Source organism: Megalobrama amblycephala, linkage group LG1 (assembly GCF_018812025.1).
Source record: "Megalobrama amblycephala isolate DHTTF-2021 linkage group LG1, ASM1881202v1, whole genome shotgun sequence".
NCBI lineage: Eukaryota > Metazoa > Chordata > Actinopteri > Cypriniformes > Xenocyprididae > Megalobrama > Megalobrama amblycephala.
This window is the reverse complement of record NC_063044.1, coordinates 57,924,915-57,951,784: the sequence shown is the minus strand read 5'-3', so window position 1 is coordinate 57,951,784 and position 26,870 is coordinate 57,924,915. Positions and strand designations below refer to the sequence as shown.

Sequence of the window (26,870 nt, the reverse complement as noted above, 5' to 3'; positions counted from 1 at the left end):
TTAACCAAATCACTTTGTTGACACTAACCTACAACCTGGATCTCAATGTTGGCTTTGTCCTCCATATTCTCAATCTGCACGGACAGGGTGTACAGGCCGGAGTGCTCTCTGACTGCCTGCCTGATGAACAGGATGGTGTCGACACCACTTGTGCGGATATTCACCAGCGCTGTGTCTATAGGTGCGCCATCCTTAAACCAGGCCACCATTGGACGTGGTTTGCCCTGATAACAGTTAACATGGTGTAAGTTGATAATTTGATCTGTTGTAAAGACCAGCGACTGAACAGCGAAGTAGCACTACACAAGTACAGAGCAGAACAATGTACGTGCATGACTGACCTGGAAGGGAATGACAAGGTTGACCTTCTCACCCACTCGTTTGATGTACTTAGTCCTAAGCTGCCGAGGGAGGCGGATTTTAGGACGCTCTGAGAGAGGAGATTGAGAGGAGAAAAAGACAGAAGAAAACGTGCTGAAAATGACAACACACACAGTGGGGTGTTTATATACTTCATGATCAATGTGTCATAGATGAGTGTGCTGTGTCTGTGTTAAGTCTGCATTTGAGTAGTTAACTAAAGAATGTTTTAGTCCACACGATGAAAGTCAGCGAGATCCAATCTTGTTTTCAGTAATATTTAGCCCTATTTTCGAAAGACAGAAACTGCATTTTAAATGCACATTTTCATGAGTTTGACATGAACTAACAAACTGCCATTGTGATTTCATTGAACAATCTCGATATACTCCCGAGAGTGTGTTGTATGTTGTTTGTGTATGTATGTATGCAAGTCTCACCAACAATCTCCCGAATGGTGACAGCTTGCGCCAACACAGCTGGAGGGCTACGGCCAGCGATGTTCACAGCTGTCACCCTGAACAGCATCTTCTCTCCAACAGGCAGTCCTCTGACCCTGTAACTATTCTTCTCAACAGGGGTCTCGTTGGCCTGCACCCACTCAGTGGCTGTGAGTACCACCAGGGGCAAAGTAAGTGGCAAACCAGCAAGATATGTAAACATGTCAAAAAATGATCAAAAATGATTACTTCACTGTGATGGTTTGAAACTGAGATGGCACTCTATGCCAGCTCCATAGCAAAGTTGCGCTGTGCCTCACCTCCCTCAATGCAATACTCAATCATGTACCCGTCGATGCCACCAGCTCCAATCCTCTCGGGGGGGAGCCACTTTAGAGCACAGGAACCATCTGTAATGTCATCCACCACCAGTCGTGTTGGTTCACTAGTTGGAGCTATGAAGGAGTAGGAAAACAAAGAGAATGAATGCTGATTGAAATGCGTTTGTGAGAAAGCCCAAAGTTGCTGATGAGGAACTAACCAATGGGCATGAAAGGTTTGGAGTTGACGCTGGGCTGGGAGATGCCAATGCCGTTAACCGCAAACACCCTCATCTCATACAGCACACCCTCAATCATCTTTTTAGCCTCATATGTTGTGGACTCATAAATGTCAAAGTTCAGCTTTGTCCATCTGGAAGAGCCCTTCTTCTTCCTCTCCATTAGGTAACCTGGAAGTACAACTAAAGTAGTAAGTGGTATTCCACACAAGTGAGAAGATAATTCATTACCTGCTTAAATATTTTCTTAAGTATCTCCAAGAAACAAGACTGATAACATACAGTCAAAACATTACAAAAATGTAATATTGGATGTCAAGTACCTTTCACTGGAACTCCACCATCAAATTTGGGTGGATCCCACTGGATGGCAGCTGTGTCCTCACCCACTCCAATGCATTTCACATTCTCAGGTGGATCAGGCACATCTGAACACAACACAGAAAAAATACAGGGATGAAGAGCCCTAAGAAACAGATGGCACATAGCAGATAATGAGGACAGAAAGAAGAAGTTGCAGATGGTTAACATGTATGAACTCACCAACTATCTTAACCATGATATCAGCCTTGTCCTCTCCTGCTGGGTTGGTTACAGTGATATGATAAAGGCCTTCATCGGATCTCTCTGCCCCTTCAATAACAAAGCAGCTCAGATTCTTCCTGGTCTCCACTCTCACACGGCCCTCAGATTCAGAGATCTCCTGCATCACACAAATGTCATGTTTTCAAGCATGTGCAATATATTGGTGATGTTACACATTTCGACGTTGATGTCCATATCCTATGTGATGTAAGAAAATGAGATAGAATATATTCCTGCTGGAAAGATAGCCTAGGTGTTCACCAGGAAAACCTGAGTGAATGGGGACGTCCAGCATGGTCCTTCTGGGTAAACTGGTTGACCACTGAACTCTCGATGGTTAAAGGGTTAGTTGAAATGAAACTTCTGTCAATAATTACTCTCATGTCATCCCAAACCCATAAGACCTTCATTCATCTTTGGTACACAAGATATTTTTGATGAAATCTGAGGGTTTCTGAACCACATATAGGCAGCTTTTGAGGTCCAGTAAGGTAGTAAAGACATTGTTAAAATAGTCAACGTGACTGCAGTGGTTCAACCTTAATGTTATGAAGCGATGAGAATACTTTTTGTGCAAACTTTATGTAACAATTTGAACTGTTGTCATACACAGTTGACATAGTGAACGCAGTGCAGAGCTTCCGTATTCTATCTCAGAACGCCTGCTGCTGCGTTGTCACAAAGTCCCTTTAAGACAAGTCATTTCACTCGGCGGCCATCTTTGAAATGCCTCTCGGGCATCCTGGGCATCCATGCAGCTCCTATCTCTTTGAATGGGGAAACATCAAATTCTCCAAAGCTGTTTGCCAAGCTTTCGTTTAAATTTCATATTTGAAATCACGAATGAATTCTGACAACAACTGTCTCATATTTTTTTTCCAAACGCTCGAATCATGACAAAAAAAAATTTATTTTTTAGGCTGGATCAAGCTAATGCGCATGCGCAGTCCTAAATGCGCGTCTCTTGTGCCTAATTTCAGAGGCGCGCGTCTGACTGTTTCTATAGAAACCGGAGCTCCTAACGGCCGCTGCAGTGACGCAATGACTTTACCAGTCGGCGATTGGCTCTTATTTTGAAGGCGGGACTTATTCCGCCATATTGCGCGTTACACTTTCTCCCATTCAAAACAATACGAGTGACGTGTCTTGTGTTATTCTATAGTCTTTGGTCGTCATCACACGCATGCGTCGTGCTGCTCACGTGTACAGCATCAGTCAATACTGAGCATTACTGACATTCAGGCTGAACCATTGTAGTCACGTTGACTATTTTAACGATGTCTTCACTACCTTTCTGGACCTCAAAAGGTGTTAATTTGGTTAATTTGTGTTCCAAAGATGAACAAAGGTCTTACGGGTTTGGGACGACATGAGGGTGAGTAATTAATGACATTTTTGGGTGGACTAACCCTTTAAGGTAGGCTGGTAGAGACACAATTCGAAAAACGACATATGCTGATGAGCAGCACTGCTTGTCTTTTCTGCAGGGTTTTATCACTGAATCTGATATGAAAACAAGCTCATATGCGTTCTTGGCTTTGCATAAGATGAGATTATGTGACAGTTTGCCAGCAAGCCCTCACCGTATCTCCTTTTTTCCAGGAGACAGTGGGAGGGGGCTCCCCTGTAATGTCAACATCAAACCGGAGCTTGTTTCCTGCAACGACGATAATGGTGTTTTTGTTGACCATGCTGCCAGTGGTGTCCAGGTGGATTTTAGGTGGTTCTAGATGATAATAGAAAGAATTTTAAAAAAACAATGCCTTGCAAAATTATATTGTTAAATGTGTTGAGGCAGGTAAGACATTTACCTTGACGAGGAACATAATCAATCTTGATCTCTGGGAACAAAAAGATAGATCTAGGTCAATGTTGAAATTCAAAATCTGATTTAAAAAAAAGATTTGTTTCACTTACCCAAAAAGTTGAGTTTGGCTGAAAGGGAAAGAGCGTATCCATCTGGTACAAAGGTGTAATCTCCTGCATCCTCAGGCTTCACGTCATCTATCACCAGCTTGTGAGTCCTGAGACACCAGGATCAGAAATGTTACCACAACATAAGAAGTGTATGCCAATGATGGACATTTCGATGACTAATCTGTTTTAGTGTCCTGACATAAAACAATATTAGTGAGGTCAAGGACAAGGTGAGCGTCCTTATGCATGAATGGCTGTAGGTGGACCGATATACCTGCCGATGTGTGTCATTTTGATGCGGTTACTGGGAATGACCTCTACTCCATCCTTGAACCACTTGCCAGTCACTTTCTCATCAGACACTTCACACTTGAAGACAGCCTGCTCTGCTGCCTTCAGTGTCAGATCAGCTATACTCTGCAAAACCTCAAGTTCCTTCTCTACAATAGAGAAAAAGAAAAGAAAAAGGGGCCATGAGGCAGTTAACACTAAAAATAAATACTGAAATATCATCCAAACAGTGGAAGGACTAAGAAGAAGAGTTTTACTCTTTCAAAAGAAGTACCTTCCACTTCCAGCTCTCCCTTGGACTCCCCTCCGCTAGTGAACACATAGTATGTTCCTATGTCCTCTGTGGTCGCCTCATTGATGATGAGCCAGTGCTTTGTCCCATCTTTCTTAAAGCGATACTTTCCATCTCGGCTCAGTTCCACACCATCCTTCATCCTGAGAGAGATGAAGAGAGACAGAAGGAGAGCAAGACAGAGAGAGACAAAGAAATGATGTTCATCAGAAGAAACTGAGGAAGGCAATCTATGCCAAAATGACTGAAGATAAAATAGGAAAGATTGGGACAAAAGGGAAAATGGATGGAAAAAATGGGACATGACAGAAAGATGTAGAGCCAGAGAAATGAAACTTTGTCCAGGCCCGTGGATACAGCAGAACACAGTAGTGATAGGTGGATCAGTTCAGAAATATACTAATGATATTGAAATGATGCTGAAAATTTATTTACTTTTAAACTTTAAAATGGAAAAAATGAAAGTAGTGAAGAGTATAAGATTGGAAACCAGACAAATCTGCTTGTCTGAACATGAGTAGAAATGTTGAAAAGCACAGACGGCGCTCAGCCACATTGCTCATTTAAACAGAGAGGTAACGACAGAGAAAAATGTATCGTCTAAAACTAAATGTGCCATTTATTATAGACTAATAGGTTTTTGTGGTGTTTGACATGACTATAGCCATTGTTAAATGATTCATTGTGTTCTATAATTGTTGGTAATAAACGGAAAACAAAAAAGCAGTCTGATAATTTGCTGTTTAGGCCTATTTAATGTTAATAATGGCTTGTTAATGCTAAATTACTGTAATTAGCGACATTGACCTTGATAGTACTGGAATTCATTTAGTCAGCTAATGATGTATTGAGCATTTCAATTTGCGCAGCTAGTCAGTTTATTTGTAGGCCTGTTGACTGAACTAAATAAGCCTTTGACCAATTGACCAGGTAAGTGTTACCAGTTTGGTCCTGTTTCTCACCATTTCACATTGGCTGCTTCTTCAGACACTTCCACCTCAAACTCCACCTTCTCCCCAACCACAACATGGATGTCATCCAACATCTTAGTGATGGTGACAGGGGGTTCTGTTCATAGAAACACGCCAATAAGTGGTTAATATATTCAAATACACAGCAAAACGTAGACACTTTTGCAGCAGAATGAATACAAAATACAGAGGAGCTTCTGTATACATACAAGATAACAAGAGGGGCAGATGGCAACTGAAAATCTACCTTACAAGAAGTAAAACTGACAGAAACAGAGACCTGGCTCAAAAACAAATGGCTCAGTAAAACAAGGTAAGGACTGACAGCATATACAGAGTTTTAAAAATAATCAATATGGCAGATGGCTACCACTCAAGGACAGACGTGACACAGGACGGCGACAGATAAGAAGACGGAACAAATGAGACAGCTGAATTTACAAAGAGGGGGTGTGCTAATGATGCCAGAGATGAAGAAGATGATGATGATGTACCTTGGACAAAGACCTCAGTGAAACTCTTCTCCTCTCCAATCACACATTCATAAGCGGCATCATCGGCGAGGGTGCACTTGTTAATAGTGAGCTTACGGATACCACCTACACTCTCAAAGATATATCTAATAGGGAGAGAAATTCAGTACAAATCTCATGTTAGGCATCGAGCATCAACCTTCCCATCATGCCCTCCTCTGACATTGTCTTTACAATCATCATCAATGATGATCAGTGCACCTTTCGGTCTCTCAAAATGTTATACAAAATAGTTAAACACACAATCACACTGGATCATACTTGGCAGAGGGTTTGATCTCCTGTCCATTTTTCAGCCATTTGACTTGAGCGTTGGGGTCAGACAGCTCAACACTAAGCTGAATTCTCTTTCCTTTTTCCACAGAGTAAGCGGGTTCCATCTTCCTTAGGAAAGCTGAAACAGAAATAGCACTAACATTTACAATCCTTCCAAAACATTTTCCTTGGCTTGTCAACAAAATTGTATGTCAGGGTTGGATTTGAACCCAGGGACCTTCATATGTATGTACTGTAGTTTTGTGAAGAACTATGTTTGTGCGCGTCCATCACATGACATGTCTCACCATCACTCTTTTTGGGCTCCACCTTCTTCATCTTCTTGAGTCTTTTGAGCATGCCCCTGAGATCAGTGATGCCGTACTCAAAGGCGATTTTCTCGTAGTCACATGGTTTGGCATTTTTCAGGATCTCCCAGACATCCACACTCACCTCAGGCTCCTCCTTTTGCTTCCTCTCTCTGTGGTAGATGGAAACCAAAAATATGGTTAATCTTCATATTTGGTTGAGATCGACTGTTTTTATGTTTGGGGTCCTAAGGACCCCAGTGATGTTATTTCCTTCAAATTCTATTAATAAGAACTATGCTCAAATATTTTAGAAATTTGACTTATTCAAAGGTCTGTATTATTATTTTTGATTTGAGTTCATTTGACTCCAGCAAAAAAACATAAAAGAAAAACAGACCCATAGACAGCTGGCAAACTAAATAAAGAAAATTAATAGCATTTATTCAAGTGTATATGTAGGATCTCTGAGACCCAAACATTAGCAATGTAACATTTTTTCTAGGAAGATCTATATGCACATACATCATGATGCATGACACCATGCATCATGATAGTTAAAGGATTAGTTCACTTTTAAATAAAAATTTTCCTGATAATTTACTCACCCCCATGTCATCCAAGATGTTCATGTCTTTCTTTCTTCAGTTGAAAAGAAATTAAGGTTTTTGATGAAAACATTCCAGGATTTTTCTCCTTATAGTGGACTTCAATGGCCTCCAAACGGTTGAAGGTCAAAATTACGGAAAGCGAAAGTATGTGCAAGGTGATCATTTGTGTTTATAAAAGCATATACAGTTGCTTTTTTTTTTTTTTTTGAAAATGACCGATCGTTTCGCTAGATAAGACCCTTATTCCTCGTCTGGTATCGTTTAAATCCCTTTGAAGCTGCACTGAAACTGTAATTTTGACCTTCAACCATTTGGAGGCCATTGAAGTCCACTACAGGGTGAACCTTAATTTCTTTTCAACTGAAGAAAGAAAGACAGGAACATCTTGGATGACATGGGGGTGAGTAAATTATCAGGAAAATTTTATTTGAAAGTGAACTAATCCTTTAAAGTGAAAATGAAGAAATTATTCTGCACATAAAGTAAATAGACTACGAAGAAAAAACATGGAGAGAGTAGAACATCTTACAAACCTTTTCTTGAGTAAACCACTGAAGTCCAGATCACCTGCATCCTCTCCTGCATCTCCCCTAGAGATGAACAAGATGCATTCCTCATCTTAACCAACATTTACATTTATGAATTTATCCAAAACTACTTGCATTGCGTTCATGGCATGCCCTGGGAGTCAAACCAATCATCTTGACATTGCTAGCACCATGCTCAAACAGTAGATCAAGGTGCCTGCCTCAGTCCTAGGGCTAAACCTTAACCTCCCAGAGCTGGACCTGAAGCTAAACTCTCCAACAGGAAAAACACCTCTCAATCCATCCTTGAGATTATTACTGCCCAGAAGAGCAGCTTCTGGCAACAGATGGCTCCCTCAATCATATGCAAGAGTATTATATAATCTTGCATGTATTAACATGAGGTGTATAAGCCACTATGCACTTACAGCAGTATCTAAACAAAGTGAATATGAACTAAAAAATTCCTCCAAACAAATAAAACTGCGTCAAAACAATGTGAAATCAAGACATCTACAAGTTACTAATGAGTAAGACATACAAACAAACTTACGATCGTTTGAATGCCTCCAAAATGTTTGTTTGCGTCGTCTCTGCAGCAGCTGAAGGAGAAGATAAAATTCAAGATGATGATTAAAAACCATGTTTTATTTGCTCCACAATCTGATGTCAAAGCAAATAAATGTGTAGTGCTGATTTACTAAGAGCTGCAAAACTAACAGGAGAGGATATAATCAGCTAAATACCTACTGAATAATGAATCAGCTGTAGACTTAATGTAAAGTGTGCTAACTGACTTTATTTATCTGAAAACAGAATTATATTCTTTATAAATGTCCTATGATGTACATGAGGATCTCCAACTCTCATTACCTAAAGGTACTAGCCAGATTCAGTGATAACCTGAGATTGTGTGATTCTATACTAATGCGTAATATCCTACCTTCGATGGTGATTTCAAATGTGCAGATGTCACACTTGTCTTTGGATGTGACCTCACAACGATAACCTCCAGCATCCCCATCCACAGCCTTAACAATGGTCATCTCATAGGTGTATATCTGGTATCAAAATTGTAAATTGTAACTCTGTGCTCTAGTAAACAAATGTCAAATAAAACACACTGTCCTTTACACACTTTGGTGTTCCTATCATAGGTTTCTTTGAACTGTAGGTGTTTTCCAGCCTTGCTGCCCAGATCCAGCCATTTCCCCTTCAACCACTTCATAGTTGGCTTCCTTAGCATCTTAGAGGAGTCCACCTTAGCCACAAATGTGACATTGTTCCCTGTTACCAATAAAATGAGGACATGAGTAACACTGCTGAACTAAATTATTCATTATTATTAAATTATACATTAATCATCATTACATTAATCTATACAGTATACGTAGGTCATATATGTGACCATTTATGTTGATATATTAAGCAATATCACACAAGCAAGAGTGCCACTGTTCCAAATATTGGTTAATTTCAGCACGATTGCACGCGATATTGTTTGTAGACAGCTCGGTAAGTAAGTAAGTAAGTTAATAGTTTAAGTTACTTTTTAAACAATATTGCCATTTGCTTTGTGTATTTTTACTCCCCTAACAGAAATATTTCCATAAGAATAAAAATCTGATTAACTATTGGCCATCTCTGAGCAATACACAGTAGTAGCATTTGTTTCCGGAATGAATGCTTATGAACGATATGGTTGAGTGAATGATTAAATGACTCAATCATACAGACACTGGTTTCATTCTTTAACGAGTCATTTTTTTAAACAAATCGAATGAGTGGATGATTCAATGACATATAACCTACTGGCATAACGAATTAACCTGCAGAACAAGTCACTGAAAAAAAAAAACACTACTAATTTTTTGTTTAAATTATAGATACAGCGGATTGAATTCAGCAGTGCAGTTGTGGTTCAGAATCTCACCTTTATTGACAGTGACACTCTGAGGCTTCTCCACAAATAGGCCACTTGTCTCAGACATCTGATGCTCTTCTCCTGGGACATGTTCTACCGGCAGAGTCAGAGAAACAATGTAAACTGATATGAATTGTTGAAAGCTCACATTAATGGCATTAATGTACACCAAGACAGGATATAGTCAATGATGACTGACAAGAGGCTGAAAAAAGTGAATCAATCATGATATTTACTGTTCATATTGATGTGTACACAGCCTGGGGTAAAGCTTCCCTAAAACTTTTAGCACAATCTAGAAAACTTATACCCATACTTACAAAACAAAAACAAAACAATATTGATTATTGACTCTCACCTTTCAACCTTTCCAGATCCTTAAACCGATAGTTCACCCAAAAATAATAATTCTGTCATCATTTGCTCACCATCTTGTCTTTCTCAACCAGTATGACTCTCTTACTTTTGTGGAAGATTTTTTTTTTTTATGAGGGAGAGTAAAAAAATTTCATTTTTGTGTGAACTACAATTTTAGGATCTACACTGGGATGTGAAAGACACTTACAAAATTTCCTTTTGCATGAAAAATAAAACTTTTTTTTTTTCATGTATATGTCATTGACAATACATGCTAAAGGATTTGTGTGTCTTACCATCCTCAGGCAATTCTGTATTAAAGAAAAAGAGAGAGAAAGAGTGGGGGAAACCATTAGGAATTTATATAGGGTACAACATTAGGGCTCTTCTATAACTGGAGGAATTCATAAACACACTGTACATACTAACACAAATACATGAAGAAATGGACATCCTTTTGTCCTTCAGTTTTTCAGAATGAAGAAAGTACATAATTGTTATTTAAGTGTTTTTCTCTACTAACCATTCTTACCAATCCAAACAACTCAAGTGTCCTTCAACTCATAATGATCACAGATGGGTGGGTGGTTTTTTTTGGTTGGTTGATGCTGGTTAAAGGTGCACTAAGCGATTTCTGAGAAACGCTGTTGATATTTGAAATCACCAAAACAAACATGTCTATACCCAAAAGGATCACACCCCTGTCTTGATAGCTCCGCCCCCAAATGTATATGCAACACAGGCACCACCCCCCTAATGAGTGTATACGCCCCCTACTGCTGATTGGCTACAAGTGTGTTTTGGTGCTCGGTCCGAACCACTTTCAACAGTGTTTCTCAGAAATCGCTTACTGCACCTTTAAACTCAAATTATATGGATGGCTTTGATGGCTGATTATTTAAAACAAAATTGGGGATTCTTTTCCATCTCACTTCAGAATCAAATAACATCTCTACAGAAAAAAGTTGACATGAAACAGACATTATAACAAGCCAAAAAGTCTGCATTTATTAAAATGCAAAGCAAATGGCTACATAAATTATCCATGGTGTGATCAGGCCCAGATGATGCATTTCATTTACATAAAACCAGAGAACAAAACCATCACTCTCTGTTTTATGTTTATGCAAGTTAATGTGATACACCGAACAAGGATGAAAAGTCACAGTGCAATGGCTTATATTTCAAAACAGCATTGCATAAGGCTCTTACTGGAACCATGGTTATTTAGCTCAGACCCAACCATCCTATTTTATAAAGATGATTTAACCAGATACGTGTTAACCCAGATTAGATAGATGTAGACATATTTTAACACCAATGTCAGCCACTAAACATATACGTAGACTGTGAAAATGCTAGTCCAGCTCTGGGTGTCATAACCTCATGTTGTTAAATGTCCTGACCCTCACACTATCACACTCTAACACTGGATCTCATACGCAGAGCCAGACATTTCCAATGGTGAACTCTTAGAGGGACAACCACTTGAGAGTATCAGTATACTGTATAACCCTGGCTTCTTGAACGGTCACCACATTTCTCCAAGAGGTTAAATTAAAACATGGGTGCAATACATGAAGGCGATGTCTGTCATGATAAATGAATCATAAATGTAACACAAATGCAAATTAGTCTGAATGGAATAGTATTACATTTCTTAAAATATAATGTAGAATGGTGGTCAGAGGTTGAAATCAAACAAATATCATTTGGTTTATGCACTCAAGCACACATACATTGATATATACCCACTCTAATAAACAAAGTATATATCCACATTTTCTCCAATGAGACATATTTCACCTAAACTATAATTAAGGGATATAGTTTAAGGTGCTGTAAACAATTTTAGCCACTCTGAGCTTCTGCTAACCTATATATGGAATTAGACACGCCCCTTGTTGAGACAAAAGAGTCTATAATACCTGGAGAACGCTATTTGCTAGCATCTTCTGCCATTTTTAGTGACTGAAATAAAGCTGAAATAAAATAAAAATATTTCATGAAAAACTTACACCTAAACTTAAAGGTGCCCTAGAACTTTTTTTTAAAAGATGTAATATAAGTCTAAGGTGTCCCCTGAATGTGTCTGTGAAGTTTCAGCTCAAAATACCCCATAGATTTTTTTTTATTCATTTTTTTAACTGCCTATTTTGGGGCATCATTATAAATGAGCCGATTCAGGGCTACTGGCCCTTTAATTCTCGTGCTCCACGCCCACGGAGTTCGTGCTTGCCTTAAACAGTGCCTTAACAAAGTTTACACAGCTAATATAACCCTCAAATGGATCTTTACAAAGTGTTCGTCATGCATGCGTCGGATTATGTGAGTATTTTATACTGTTATATTGTTTACATTGATTCTGAATGAGTTTGATAGTGCTCCGTGGCTAACGGCTAATGCTACACTGTTGGAGAGATTTATAAAGAATGAAGTTGTGTTTATGAATTATACAGACTGCAAGTGTTTAAAAATGAAAATAACGACGGCTCTTGTCTCCGTGAATACAGTAAGAAACGATGGTAACTTTAACCACATTTAACAGTACATTAGCATCATGCTAACAAAACATTTAGAAAGACAATTTACAAATATCAGTAAAAATATCATGATATCATGGATCATGTCAGTTATTATTGCTCCATCTGCCATTTTTCGCTATTGTTCTTGCCAAGATAAATTCAATTTTTCATTCGAGGGCACCTTTAAATGAAATTGGAAATGTTGCTTTCCTACTTCCATTGGTTTGCCTTAAAAACATTCAAAATGTCTGACAGGAAGAAAGCATCTTCTGATTGTCTTTTTTAGGGATATCTCAAGTAACAGAGATTTTTTTCTATTTGCCTAAAATCACTTACAGCACCTGTAGTCTAATTATTACAATAACAAATTCTTTATCTGGATGCTTTGGCGAAACTTAATTTCAATAGACAGCGGAGACTGTTTTCTATTGTTGCGAGTCTCAAAACACAATTTGGTCGCTAAAAGACCAAAAGTTCACTGACCAATGAACCAAAATGAACGAAAAATGGTCTTGCTGGCATTCGCCAAAGCAATCTCAGATTTCAAACCATTTGTTTGCTTGTTGGTCTTGTTTTGGCCAGTCAGAACCCCTGTGACAGACCTGTGGACCACCGACAGAGACAGTGACTGACATTTGGTCGCATGCGCAGTCACAGATAAGCAACTAGCACATTGACAAATATGCACACACACATAACGAGCCAAGAGGAGTGTTTCTTTCCCTTACCGTCGCGGCCCTCATCATCTATATTAAAAGAAACAATGGAAGCATAATGAGGTTAAGGCAGCACGTACAGAGAGACGGGTTAAAACACCAACATTATACTACAAACTACATCCTGATGTATTGTCCCTGGAGTCTAGAGCTGGAGAGAAAGTTTAAACAGAACTGGACAAATAAAAAAAGACAGCACCTGTCAAACACTGTCAACGGTTAATAAATGTCACTTGTTTTTATATTCAGTTGTATAAACCAAATGGGGTCACTGTGGGCTGTTTACTTGTATGAATTCATACACATCTGCTCTGAAATAAAAAAAAACACATTTGAATAAAAAAGTGCCCTAATGACCACACTTGTTGACACCATTACACTGTGTCAACGATTTGTACCCCAGTGTGGGTGTTAGTTTTATGATGCCAAATTAACATGAACTGAGAAATGGAAACACCTACCATATATGCACATGCTCAGTGTGTGCTCTGGTAATGGGCTGCATTATCATAATAGCTCACAATCAGATTCAGTGCACATATTGTTGAAAGTAATGCAAACATACACCAATAAATCCATACACACACACACAATTTCATGGTTATGTTGTTTGTCAGTATATCATGTCACTATATATCGCAATACAAAAATGCAACAATATGTATTGTTACATATTGTGTATAGGTCACCCAAAATGACTGTGTGAGAAAAAAAATTCAACAGTATATTTTTTTGTTAACCATTTACCAAATGTCTTGGAGTATCGCAATCATATTTTATTGTGAATTCAGTATCACAATATGTATTGAATGACATGAGGGTATCATTACACCCCTAATTTACTGCATTCTCACATTCTGCCATTTAAACAGTAGTGATGGCACTGGAAAATGACTCGTATATATAACTTAGATTGTAATAAAAAATGATGTTTTTAAATCCATGCAGCAAAGCAATAAGAAGATATCTTACAGCACAACAAGCATTGCTTTTGATTATAATGTATTTTCAGCAGTTAAGTAGGCTATAATGTTATTTATGAATGTAGAAACAATATACTGTAATTTATGTAAACTGTATTATGTAGATACAGTTCTACATGTGAACATAGTTAGTTAAATTAGCCGGCTGTGCTTCAACTAATAAAGGCAGGAGATCAAGTCAACCATATTAGTATGTCGTTGTGCATTATGATGAATAATTATATTGTTGTTTGACTAAGCAATGCACTAAATATGTGTCAATATGTAAGCAGAAAGTTAAGTTAGAGCACTGCTAGCTGGTTTTAGGTATTGATTCATTGGCGAATTTGCTATATCAAAAGATGAACTGGAATACGTTCAATTAATGTGTAATTCAGCACACCTCTTACTTAATCCTAATCCTTACTCCCTGCAGCACTAGCACACACATGCACCCTAACCACATTCACACACTCTCTCAAAGCTCATCTGTAGAAGCAAAGCAATCCCTTGTACCCTTGACAGACTGAATGAAGACATGGTTTTCAGGACAAGATTCACAGCAGGTGACCCACCTTCTGCAGGCTTTTCTGTAAAATAAAAGATACCGAGAGTGAGCCTGACTACTGTAAAATGATTCATTACATCAAACAGATTCCAAATATTTAATAGGGTAAAGAAATGCATGTACAAACCAGCAGGGGGAGCCTCCTCCTTTCCTCCCTTGGCACCTGAAAGAAATGAAATTTATAATCACCGTATTCAATTGGGGTCATGTTAAAGTATAAGTTAAAACATACGTAAATCTGTCCGAGCAGGGAAAAATTCTACTCAGACTAAAATCGGAAGAATAAATATGCCCAAACACTGATTATATATGCACATACGGTTATTGTCCTCATAACAAAACATTTTTTAAAGTTGGTCAAACCTATTTTCAAGTCTGCACGTATCAAAAAAACCCCCACTTTTTTAAAGTATATTGAGTGAAGGCAGAAGGTATTTTGGAGTACAGGCATCTGAGCCTCTCCTCTGTCCGTTCCTCTGGTCAACACTAGGTGTAAACAGCTTTGCTATATTGTAGCCACAGTCTTGGCCTCGGATTGACTCAGAATCTGGAGGGAATGGTAGGCCCTTTCACTCTTTAGTGTTAAGGATATGAGACACCGCACTTGGCCATGGCACTGAGGGTCAGATTGCGTGATCTGCTTGCATGCTGAAGAACCAACACGTCTATTTTTGATTAGGTTTGTCTTTCAGAGCGCAATATGTTAATGGGGCTCAGGCACTTCTGGTATATCTCCTCGTCCCAGAGGAGGAGTGGGGTACGGTGATCTGGCAAGTTATAAATGCTTTCCCTGCCTCAGGATCTAAGAAGCTGGCTGAGATGTCCTCCCAAAAAAGATCAGCGCACCAGGTTCACCAGACAGCTGAAGGTCACATCTATACACAAACAAGGACCTGAAACAACTCCACTGGGAAATGCTCAAATGCTCTGAGCAGCTCTCACCTTACCCATGATGAATTGATCTGACGGCGTTAATTTGCTTGGCTAAAATGTAGTTAAAAATCTTTGCTGAGGTGGAGGACCTGGTCAGCTTTTTAATAAAATGGCACTTTCCTCTTAAAGGGGACCTATAATGCCCCTTTTACAAGTTGTAATATAAGTCTCTGGTGTTCCCAGAATGTGTCTGTGAAGTTTCAGCTCAAAATACCCCACAGATCATTTATTAAAGCTTGTCAAATTTGTCAATTTGGGTGTGAGCAAAAACACGCCGTTTTTGTGTGTGTCTCTTTAAATGCAAATGACCTGCTGCTCCCACCCACTTTCCAAAAGAGGGCGGAGCTTTAGCAACTCGCGCTTTGGTTGCTCACCAACAACAAAGCTGGAGAATCTCACGCAGCCAAAATGAGGATTGTCAGTAATGGTGTTCAGCCTTACATTGTTCAAACCGGAGTCGGACACTGATGGAGAGACTCAGGAAGAAGTTACAACAAATGCAACTGGACGTTTCTGAATGGTTAATGGATAAATGTATGTAGTTGCTGTAGAGTTGATTCAACTCATCGACTAGCATGTGCCATCATGTTAAAATTTTGTGCAAATCCAGCATTGAATTGACCCTCGTTTGTGAAGCAGTCCGGCGTAAAATGACAGCATGGCAAGAACACTCTACAACAACTCTTCCTCTTCTCTAAAGCAGCCCAACATGGCCTCACCCTCCGAGGGAGGGTTTATGTAAATTTTAAGGGTTTGTGATGTCACGAACCCGGGAAGAAGCTCGTTGTACTCCCGACCAGCCGTTTGTTGTAGTCCTTAAAAAGCGATTTCTCTAAAAGAAAATTTCTCCTTTTGCATTGAACTTTGAGCGTCGCAACTTTGCAGATGTTGTTTATGCTCAAACAGCAACATTACACATTAATTAAAGTTAAAAAAGTAAAATCATAATCAACCACCCCTTTCAAAATCCATTGCTAAGACCACTGCACTGCCGTGCATGTGGTTTGCTGTCGCTGTGAAAACCAATATAATTCTCTTGCTCTCATCTGTTGACCTCAAGTAAACATCTATTAATTATCTTTTACTTCATTGGTAAAATTCAGTTGATTAAGACAGCCTTGCTGGTTAAACTAAAGAAGAAGCCTGGTGGCGAGTCGAGCATTCAAAGCATGCTGGACGTTCATTCACACATTTACAAAAATAACATCGTAAAATGTGTCCCAAAATTTGACTGAAGCTTTTTAATTTTTTATTATTCTTAAAGCTGCAGTCTGTAAGTTTTGCCTCTTTGTCGCCATCTCTGTTTGAAACCTGCAATTGCAGTTATTTGTGGAATTATCATCTTTACGTGCATTGTGCCTCGTCACGGCTCCTCAGTGCGGATGAATCTAATGTTTGCTGTCAGTCACCGCATTGGTGTGGATACTGTACTTCGGAATCACAGATTCGACATCTTGGAAAATAAGAATTTTCACCGGAAAATGCCGTCTGAACAAGTAAGTAACATGTCTGCCACTTTTGTTCTGACCAACTGAGGAAAAAAGCATTACAATAAATCGCGCTGCCAATGATGATTAAATCTAACGATCGGATTAGCTCGGATCATGACAAACCGTGCAAATTATTATTACTGTTATACTTTGTTCTCAAATTGTTAATATTAATTAATATAATTGTTAACAACATCAGCATTGTGTGATTATGTGTATTTATGTATTAGTGTTATCTGTAGATTTAAATTTCTGTAGCCTCTCTGCAGTCCGAAGTCTTTTGCTTTTGTCTACAGGTGAATCTCCAGTTGTCACTGATGATTGTCATTTGGATCTTTCTGGATTACAATCCGCCATCAAAATGATAAGTTTAATTATTTCAGCTGCTGTGAGAAAAGGCTATAAATGATTCACCACCTGCAGCCTCCTTACATACCATATAGCCTCCTAACTGGGACTTCTTGTTTACAGACGTAATGTAAAGATGCAAAGATGAACGGCTGCATGTTTGAATTTCCCGCGGAAACCCACCAGTACCGATTTTATTATAAAACATTATTACAAGCTTATCATTGTGAATCAGGCTAAGGTAAGGAGATCGTTTTGAACACTGGCTGCTTATGTACTTGCTCAAAAATTGATTTTGGATCATTTTTAACCAAAAAAAGTTACGCACTGCAGCTTTAAACAAAACTAAAACTATTAGAATAGTTTTCACTAAAATTAAATAAAATATAAATATTAGATAAAACACTTAAATGAAAACTGAAATTTAAAATGAAAATGTTGCCTTGGCAGCTAACTGAAAAAAAATAATGCTAAAACTGAAATAAAAATAAAATAAAGCTAAAAAGAATAAATAAAAAAAAAAACTGATACAACATGACAAAAGCACAACCTAAACTACTACACTTAAAATGAAAACTGAAAATATAAAAATAAAAGCTAATGCAAAATATTTATAGATACTATAATTAGGGTGACCACATGTGCCATTTTCCCAGGATGTGTCCTGTCCAGGATTTGTAAATTGCCTAAAATGGCTTGCGCCCTTGCCTCTTTAATTGTGGAAGTGGTCATATCGATGTGCCCCCTGAACGCGATTTCTAAACAGAGGTCTGTGCAAGCCAGTCTTCACGCAATGCATTAAAATGATGTCGTATTTGCAATGCTTTGACCGTTCTCTGTAGATCCAGCCTTCTCGCAAGCCACGATTGGTCGATTATGTATAATGCACGCTATTGGTAAAATAATTTTTTAATCATTACCTTCTGCAAATATGAAAACAAAACCAAAACTACATTTTATGCAACTTAGAAATCCTGGACACGACGTGTCCTGGGAAAATGGCACATATGGTCACCCTACTATAATAGTATATAAATAATAATAAAATAACATATTATGTAGCAGTATATTGAGGCAGATGACTTTTCCTAATGATTTTTATTTCGACCTAAATTCTCTAAGGGCTCTTGATCTCCTACTCAACTCAACTGCTGGGTCTTCTCTGGTTTCCAGTCGTCAGCACTCTCTCTGTCTTGCCAGCCTTGGTCCCTGTCACTGCTACATACAGCCACAGCGCAAAAGACTAACAGACACTCACTCTCTCGCTCGCACTCAACACACAAACACACACACATTCTAAAAGGGTCTCGTAAGAAGTCAAATGGAGGCCAGTGAAGCCCTAATGCTAATGCTGAAACTCTAATGCACAGAGATGTAACTTAACCACCTTCACTGCAGCAGTGTTATCATTGTTAAACCAAAACACAGAAACTTGTTTTTGGTAACTGAAATAAAACTGAAATAAAATAAAATAAAATAATATGAAAAACTTCAACTTAAACAAAAATTAGAAATGAAGTAAATAAGGTTAAATTGAAGCTAAAATTAGATTAATAAAATTTAAAGCTAAATATAAATATGAAATAATAATAATAATAATGACACAATATTAACTAAAACAAACTAAAATTAAAACTGAAAATATAAAAATAAAATTGAAATCAAAATATTAATAAATACTACAGTTATTACCCTGTTTCCCTCTTTTTTAATTTTTTTTTTTTTTTTTTTTTTAAAGGGACATCAATAATGATAGTACAGAAGTCTGTTTGGAAGCATACACACACATATATATATATATATATATATATATATATATATATATATATATATATAATATATAATAAATAATAATACTGGTACAACTTCAGAAAACGAAAATATCACAATCTGAATGAATTTATTGCAGTTGTATCTTTATATCTCACAATTTGACTGATTATTTAAAACTTTTTTTTTTATTTTTTACCAGGAGGGAAGCAGAAATGGGCTTCCATATAGAAGAGAAAGACAGCCAGACCGAGATCACAAGGTCAGCAAGAAGGACCCAATTTAATGTGGTCATGTTAAATTACACGGAGAAGACTTGGATATCTAAAAGTGTGTTACATAAACATCATATGAGAAAAGTGTAAACGAGCGGTCTAATGCCCTCCCGTCTCTTATGCCTCTCTCTGTGTCGATAATGTGAATCCATTTCCATAAATACAACATCTATGATTACATATCTACTCCATATATAGGCTGGAGAATATTTCAGTTTTTATGTCTGTAATCGTTTCTGTCTGAAGATCCTAATCCATAGTTGTTTGTGATATGACACCCCCCCCCCGGCTACTGGGTCATACAGCTATTCTGAAACCTAGAAAAACAACCGCACGAAGCCCTGAAATTGAGAGCAGGCTGAAATACCAGCATCAGCATTTGAAACTATATCATATACATGGCTGCACTCAGAATTTGCTCACTTTAGTTACATTAGCCTACAGCGCTAGTATTCTCTCCTTCACTTTGCTGACGAATCACTCTCTACTCTCTGTTCCTCTCTCTTCGCTCCCTCACTCTGTTTGGCCGAGTAACTGCTGTGGGATCTTCACAAAGTTAATCTCTTATGACATTTACCCCACCACTTCTCTACATCTCTTTCTTCACCAAAGGAAAAAGTCTTTTTTTGAGCCATAAGCCAATCAAAACACAGAGAGAGGACAATTCATGGCTTGATAAGTTGTCTAAAAACAAACGAGAGAACATGTCAGTTAATTTCAACCATTCTGACAGGCCAGTGGGGGAAGAAAAACTTTCACAACATTGTCAGGTCTCTCAGACACATCTTGGGATGTGATAACTGAAAGCACGGGCCTCACTGTATGTGGCCTTGAGTTAACATGTCTACCCACACCACTATGCGTTAATGTCGACAAATGCCCTTCGCATTTCACCACATATGTGCTTCCAATGCTCTCCGACTTGTCACATACAGTGTTATACAAACAGAACCTGAAAGGATGTCCGAGTGTTTAGAGTCAGGCTCAAATGTGTTTTGAGAAAGAAAAAAAAAAACTGTGATCTCTGCCCTTTGAAAGTGTGGCATACTGTTATTTATCATATACTGCTGAAATTAACCTTTCAAACTGTCAGCAAATTAAGAATTAAGACAAAATTTATAGTACTGAATAACATTAATGAGTCTCAGGTAATGGTCTCGGACAAGAACAAAAGTCGTATTTGCAAAGAAATGAGTCTGTCAGTTCCTTTTAGTGAATCAAAAACATAAAGTGCAACCATGTAGTTCTAGTGACAAACGAACCGATTCTTTTAATGAATCATTCACAAACTTTCTATGTGCTTTTATAGGAGTTTATAACTGAAGTGTTTCATTTTATAATAACAGTTTATGTAATAGCAGATAATAAATGCAACTGAAAGTATACTTCAGTTGGCATCCACAGCAGTTTGTGATTTAAATTTGGGCCCTGTTGTTAATTTTTGAAATTAATATTTTGTAATGTATACTGTTAGAAGGATCCCTGTATAATTTCTGACATTATGAGATTCATTTCTTTCACGTGTAAGCAAAGTGGACATTAGAACTGAAATTGCCAAAATTAATTGATCAAAGTGAATCAGAATTGAATCAATTGCTTGTAAATCGGAAACAAATTGAGTCTGGAAATCTGTATGGACCAGTTGCAACAAATGCCTTAAAGGGATAGTTCACCCAAATGTGAAAATTATCCCATGATTTACTCACCCTCAAGCCATCCTAGGTGTATATGACTTTCTTCTTTCAGATGAACACAATCGGATATATACTTAAAAATATCCCTAGTCCTCCAAGGTTTATAATGGTTGTGAATGGGGGGCCGCGTTTAATCTTATGATCCGTAACCGGTGATTTGTTTTGCTCTATCCTCTGCGCCTCCGCGTTTGCCATTACGTTGTGCATCAGGTCAAAGTATACTCTTCTGGTGCAAATCGACTTGCGCATTCTGCATACGGTCGTCCACCGGAAGCTAGTTAGTTGAATATATAAAGTTTTATATATGGATATTTTTCTTACAAAAATGCATTGCTCTTAGACCTTTATTGATGGATGCATTATTTTTGACTTCAAAACCTTTGAGGATGAAGAATATTTTTAAATATATCTACGATTGTGTTCGTCTCAAAGAAGAAAGTCATATACACCTAGGGATAAATCACAGGATAATTTTCATTTTTGGGTGAACTATCCCTTTAAGTTAGGAAAACCTATATTTTAAGGGTTTTCCTAATGTAAGGAGTTTGTTGCAACTGTCTGGTGGCCTTGATTTCAACTCTGATGTCTAATGAATTCCATTTAAAATATTTCAATTTTCAAAATAAACAGACATTGATGGGAACAGCCAAGTGATATATGTAGTGTTTCTAAGGATATCACAACAAAAAATAGAGATGTTTTTTCCCCTCAGGCTTCATTCAGCTCCTCAGATCCAGATTGAAAGCAGCTATTTTTACAAGCGGTGTGTGATGGAGTATCTTTGGCATTAGAAGCATTTGGAGTGGATACAAGTGCAGGGAGGGTCGGCCGCACATGATGAAGTTTCCCGTTTTATGAGGATGGAGAGAGTGATTCTTTTGGCAGCAAGAGGAAACACTTAAGAGAAGCGTTACAATATCTATCAGTCTCTGCGTGACAGTACTGATGATTTGAGTTATGGATCTAGATCGTAAATATCTCTTTCCTACACATGGTGAGGATAAAAAATTAAGATTAGAGAGATGGTGACTATGCAGAAACAGTTTGATTATGATCATCTGATCTGAGAATAAAAATAAACTGGTTGCTATGGGTCATGCTGTGAATGTAATTACAACCTATATATTTTATATGAATAGTTATAGTTTTACATGAATTATAATTCATTTTAATCTGATTATCACTTCAGCTTATTCAACAAATATGATTTACATAAGCTGAAGTTCAAAACATGATTTAAACTAAAACATTTAATTAAAATTATTCTCTCCCACAGTTTATGAAGTAAAGACAGGCTATCATATAAAATGAATGTCAAAAGGTGGTTTATGGTGTGATGGTGTTGAGATTAATTATGGCCTCTTTACTTTCTGACAGTGATCTCTTTCTCTCTTCCGCTCTCAGGATAGCACATTGCATTTTTAATAAACCAATAAGCAAAATTGTAACTAATCTTGACAGCCAGTGATCACCATGAATTCTCATTTTAGGAAAAAGAGCAGATTAGACATTTTAATTCATTTTGTGTCCTATGCGGGGAGGGGGAGTTTCACACATATAAATTGCATTTTTTTCTCCCCTCAAATGTTATTTACATAAAAAAAAATTAAAATTGTAACAATCTGTATTAAGTTTATATTACAAATTTTCTTTGTAAAAAAAACTTTGTGATGAAAAAATAAAAAAAAATTATATGCATGAAAAATGTAAAATACTATTTAAAATAAATAATAAATATGAAAATACAATTTTACGTTAAAATAAGAAATTATACATACTCAGTTATTTTAGTATCATTGAAATAACCAGTATTTATTAGGGCTGCCCCCTAATAGTCAGCTAACCATTAGTCGACGAGCAGAGGCTTAGTTGGCCAAAATTATGAGTTGCTTAGTCGCAGGAAAAAAAATCCACAGGAAGTGGCAAAGTCACGCAGTCTTTGGCGGACAGATCGTTAACAGCTGGTCTATAATTACAGTACATCCAAACGCTAATATAGCTAATATAGCTTATATCAAATATAGCTTATCATCTGAAACATAAGTGGTAGCAACTTTACATGGCTTTAACATTAACCTAGAAAAATGTGGGCTATTCAAGTGTTTGTGAGGAGTGTGAAAGCTGAATAGTAGCGTGCTTACTGACAGCTAACATGGAGGCGCCGGTGCGATCACTTGCACTTAAAATACTTCATAATTTTTGGTCATACAGATAAGAGTAATACATCTTTTGAATCTGTGAAGAGTCTGCTTTTATTTGTGCACACTCACAAATATGCTGATTAGGCTATGTAGGCATTAAAGGCTCTTTATTATGATTTATTGGTAAAAGTGCGATTAGTCGACTATCTCTTACAATGAATAACTAGACCAGAAAAATCTTTAGTCGAGGGCAGCCCTAGTATTTATTAACATTTTGAGTCAGTTTTTAATTTAAAATTTTCCATTTTCATTTTAATCTGAGTTAAAGTTTTAGCCATTTTGTTGTGTGTTTTTGTCATTTTTAATAGCTTTTGTTTTTTTAAATGTCTATATAGTCTCTTTCACACTGGTCCCAGGCCACCATCCTTTTTGTTAAGCCATGCAAACACCTTATTACTTACAATACTCACGCATAATTATTAAAGGTTCACCCAAAAATGAAAATTATGTCATTAATGACTCATGTCGTTCCAAACCCGTAAGACCTCCGTTCATCTTCAGAACACAGTTTAAGATATTTTAGATTTAGTCCGAGAGCTTTCTGTCCCTCCATTGAAAATGTTTGTACGGTAGACTGTCCATGTCCAGAAAGGTAATAAAAACATCATCAAAGTAGTCCATGTGACATCAGTGGGTTAGTTAGAAGTTTTTGAAGCATCAAAAATACATTTTGGTCCAAAAATAACAAAAACTACGACTTTATTCAGCATTGTATTCTCTTCCGGGTCTGTTGTCAATCCGGGTTCATGACTCCCCAGTGACGCTGCTGATGTAAGACGCTGCTGACGTGTTATCCGGTGCGCCCGAGCTTCGTTTACAGTCTGAGGGAGACACACGCTGTATTCAAGCTATTCTACATTGTTTGTATTTTGGTATTGCTATATTTTTTAAAATGGTGCATAAGTGTGCATGTCGCGGATGTCCTAATCGCCAAAAACAACGACGTAAAAGTGCATTACCAACGCCGACAGATGAAAGGATTCAATGGAATTAATTCAATGGAATCAATTCAATGGAAAGGATTCCAGAAGAGAAGACAATGCTGAATAAAGTCGCAGTTTTTGTTATTTTTGGACAAAATGTATTTTCGATGCTTCAAAAACTTCTAACTAACCCACTGATGTCACATGGACTACTTTGATGATGTTTTTATTACCTTTCTGGACATGGACAGTCTACCGTACAAACATTTTCAATGGAGGGACAGAAAGCTCTCGGACTAAATCTAAAATATCTTAAACTGTGTTCTGAAGATGAACGAAGGTCTTACGGGTTTGTGGAACGACATGAGGGTGAGTCATTAATGACATAATTTTCATTTTTGGGTGAACTAACCCTTTAAAGATACACTTTTTTTTTTTAAACTGACCTTGTTTACATGAATGGAAATGATTTATACTGCGGGTGCTGAGAAAGCAGGAGAAAAGTTTGATGATTTAGAAGAGTTAAATAGATACAAATTAGCACAGTGGTTTTTCCAGTGCGCTCCACGAGATTTACCTCCATGCAGAGTTTAGTTCAAATCTAATCAAATACTCGCGAACCAGCTAATCAAGGTCATTGAGTTTACTTGAATATTTCATGACTCCAGATCTCCAGGACGGAGGACTGAGCACTGCTGAGGTGCGCAATATGCAACAGCGGTTGATAAATACAGTCATAGAGCGATATCAGGTCATGCAGTACATATCCCATTACGGTTAAGTTGGAGGACATATTCAGAAACACACCAAAAGCGAGCGCTCACACATCTGTGTGTAATCCATCATGAAGGAGATGCATGCCGAGGAGCGCGTTGTGATGTTAACTGGAATGAGGTAATGCTACACTATCCCAGCTGGAAATGAGACATTGAATGTTAAGACACTGTCACTGCATGTGTGTGTGTGTGTGTGTGTCTGTGAGGGGATTACTTGAGGTATACAAAACCTCCCTTTGGGAATGTCCAAGGATGCCCTCCATTGGAAAAATCAGTTCATATGTAAAATAATCCCTTAGCATAACACTGGTACAAATACCATTCAAAAGAGACCTTAGGAATAAAGACTAAACTGTTATTTTATATCTGATTTCTACACCTGAATATGGTTAGATGACATATACCTAAAAAAACTTAAAGCACTACTTCATTTGTATTTCTGATCTATTGTATTTATTTGTGCTATTTTTTGTAATTTATTCATTTGTTCTTACTTTATTACTGACTGTTTACTTGACTAATGTTTGAACTTTATATTAGCTAAGCTAGTTTTTGCTCTGTTTATCAAAATTAGAAACAAGAACTGTGAAATTTCACTTGTATTTAAAATCAATTAGAATACAAGGTTATTATTATTATTGTTATAAATATTTAGGCCTGTATGGTAAAGTTTTGTGTGTGTGTATGTGTGGGTCACACACGAACAAAATGGTCAGAGCCAGAGTCTGTCTATCCCGGATCACAGAGTTCACAGACAGTGGCTGCGTCATGATTTCTGTGCTCTGCATGTTGTGGTGAAAATAGGGGGATTTGGGAAAAGGGGGCATCATAATAATGACATTTCAGATGCCAAGTGAGAGGCTTAAACTTCACTAATACTCAATACTCTGGGTGTTTCATTAGCAGGGCTAGGGCTAGGGAGCCGAACTCTTGTTGTCCTGCCAGGACAGAAATGACATTATTACAGCATGGAAAGGCGGCACATGCTTATAAAGAAGGAAAATGAATCGCAACATTGTCACAGAAGATGTTTAAACCACAACCAAATAATCAAAGAGCCATTTCAAAACATTTTTAGAAATCCTAAGGAATCCTTCACCCATCCCAAACTGTCACAGGCCAGACATTTCACTATTATGATAAAGCTTGGATATTATATTAGACTCTTTGTGAAGTAATTTATATTAATGTGACATATCACATACAGTCGGCTTTATTTCAGTCCCAATCCAATATTAATGCAAATGCACAATTTATAGCGCACAGCCTTGACTCACTATTACAGTACTATCATTACAGAGTATGCATAATTATGGAGCAATATGCACAGAGACACACTTCTCTGAACAATTTTCCTCCGTCAACATGCCCATTTGTAAAGTCGCACACCCTCCTAAAAGCTGCTCAAGGCCACGGGCTATTCTGGAAGCTGTTTATTAAGGAATCGTGCTCCTTGCCAGTCACTACGGCTTCAGGAGATCCAGACAGACTTTGTCCTGACAGGTCCCAACTCAACGTTGTATGTGACCCGGGGACTTGAGTGCAGGGTGGTAAATGTGATCTTTAAGAAGCAATGAACTAAAAGAGGGGCCTCGTGTGTGGTCTGAAGTGTGAATGAGAAAACGAAAGGATAGACAAGAGAAGGAGCAACAGATTACCAGTTATTTGACACTCCCGACGTCATGCTCTCAGACTGGGTTTAACACCAAGTCATGGGGCTGAGTTAGAAGGACAAGGCAGGTCTCAAGAAGGCATGGTG

The 26,870-nt window shown here is 37.8% G+C and overlaps 1 protein-coding gene across 3 annotated transcripts in view; it reads right to left on the bottom strand.

Annotated features, from left to right (window-relative positions):
- Positions 1-26,870, bottom strand: part of mybpc2a (myosin binding protein Ca) — a 35,290-nt gene that overhangs the window by 5,129 nt on the left and 3,291 nt on the right. The window contains exons 2-26 of one of the 3 annotated variants that reach the window (XM_048203957.1): positions 14,829-14,864; positions 14,709-14,723; positions 13,184-13,201; positions 10,227-10,241; positions 9,583-9,666; positions 8,788-8,936; positions 8,593-8,710; positions 8,203-8,251; positions 7,656-7,712; positions 6,512-6,684; positions 6,210-6,342; positions 5,910-6,034; positions 5,407-5,512; positions 4,427-4,587; positions 4,136-4,301; positions 3,862-3,968; positions 3,756-3,785; positions 3,528-3,670; positions 1,903-2,062; positions 1,683-1,787; positions 1,342-1,530; positions 1,121-1,255; positions 801-968; positions 342-430; positions 29-224 (exon numbers count right to left, since the gene is read on the bottom strand). In XM_048203957.1, coding sequence (XP_048059914.1) covers positions 29-224; positions 342-430; positions 801-968; positions 1,121-1,255; positions 1,342-1,530; positions 1,683-1,787; positions 1,903-2,062; positions 3,528-3,670; positions 3,756-3,785; positions 3,862-3,968; positions 4,136-4,301; positions 4,427-4,587; positions 5,407-5,512; positions 5,910-6,034; positions 6,210-6,342; positions 6,512-6,684; positions 7,656-7,712; positions 8,203-8,251; positions 8,593-8,710; positions 8,788-8,936; positions 9,583-9,666; positions 10,227-10,241; positions 13,184-13,201; positions 14,709-14,723; positions 14,829-14,864 — 2,727 coding nt within the window. The remainder of the gene's footprint in view (positions 1-28; positions 225-341; positions 431-800; positions 969-1,120; positions 1,256-1,341; positions 1,531-1,682; positions 1,788-1,902; positions 2,063-3,527; positions 3,671-3,755; positions 3,786-3,861; positions 3,969-4,135; positions 4,302-4,426; positions 4,588-5,406; positions 5,513-5,909; positions 6,035-6,209; positions 6,343-6,511; positions 6,685-7,655; positions 7,713-8,202; positions 8,252-8,592; positions 8,711-8,787; positions 8,937-9,582; positions 9,667-10,226; positions 10,242-13,183; positions 13,202-14,708; positions 14,724-14,828; positions 14,865-26,870) is intronic. The other 2 variants (XM_048203965.1, XM_048203972.1) reach the window with 2 other exon arrangements.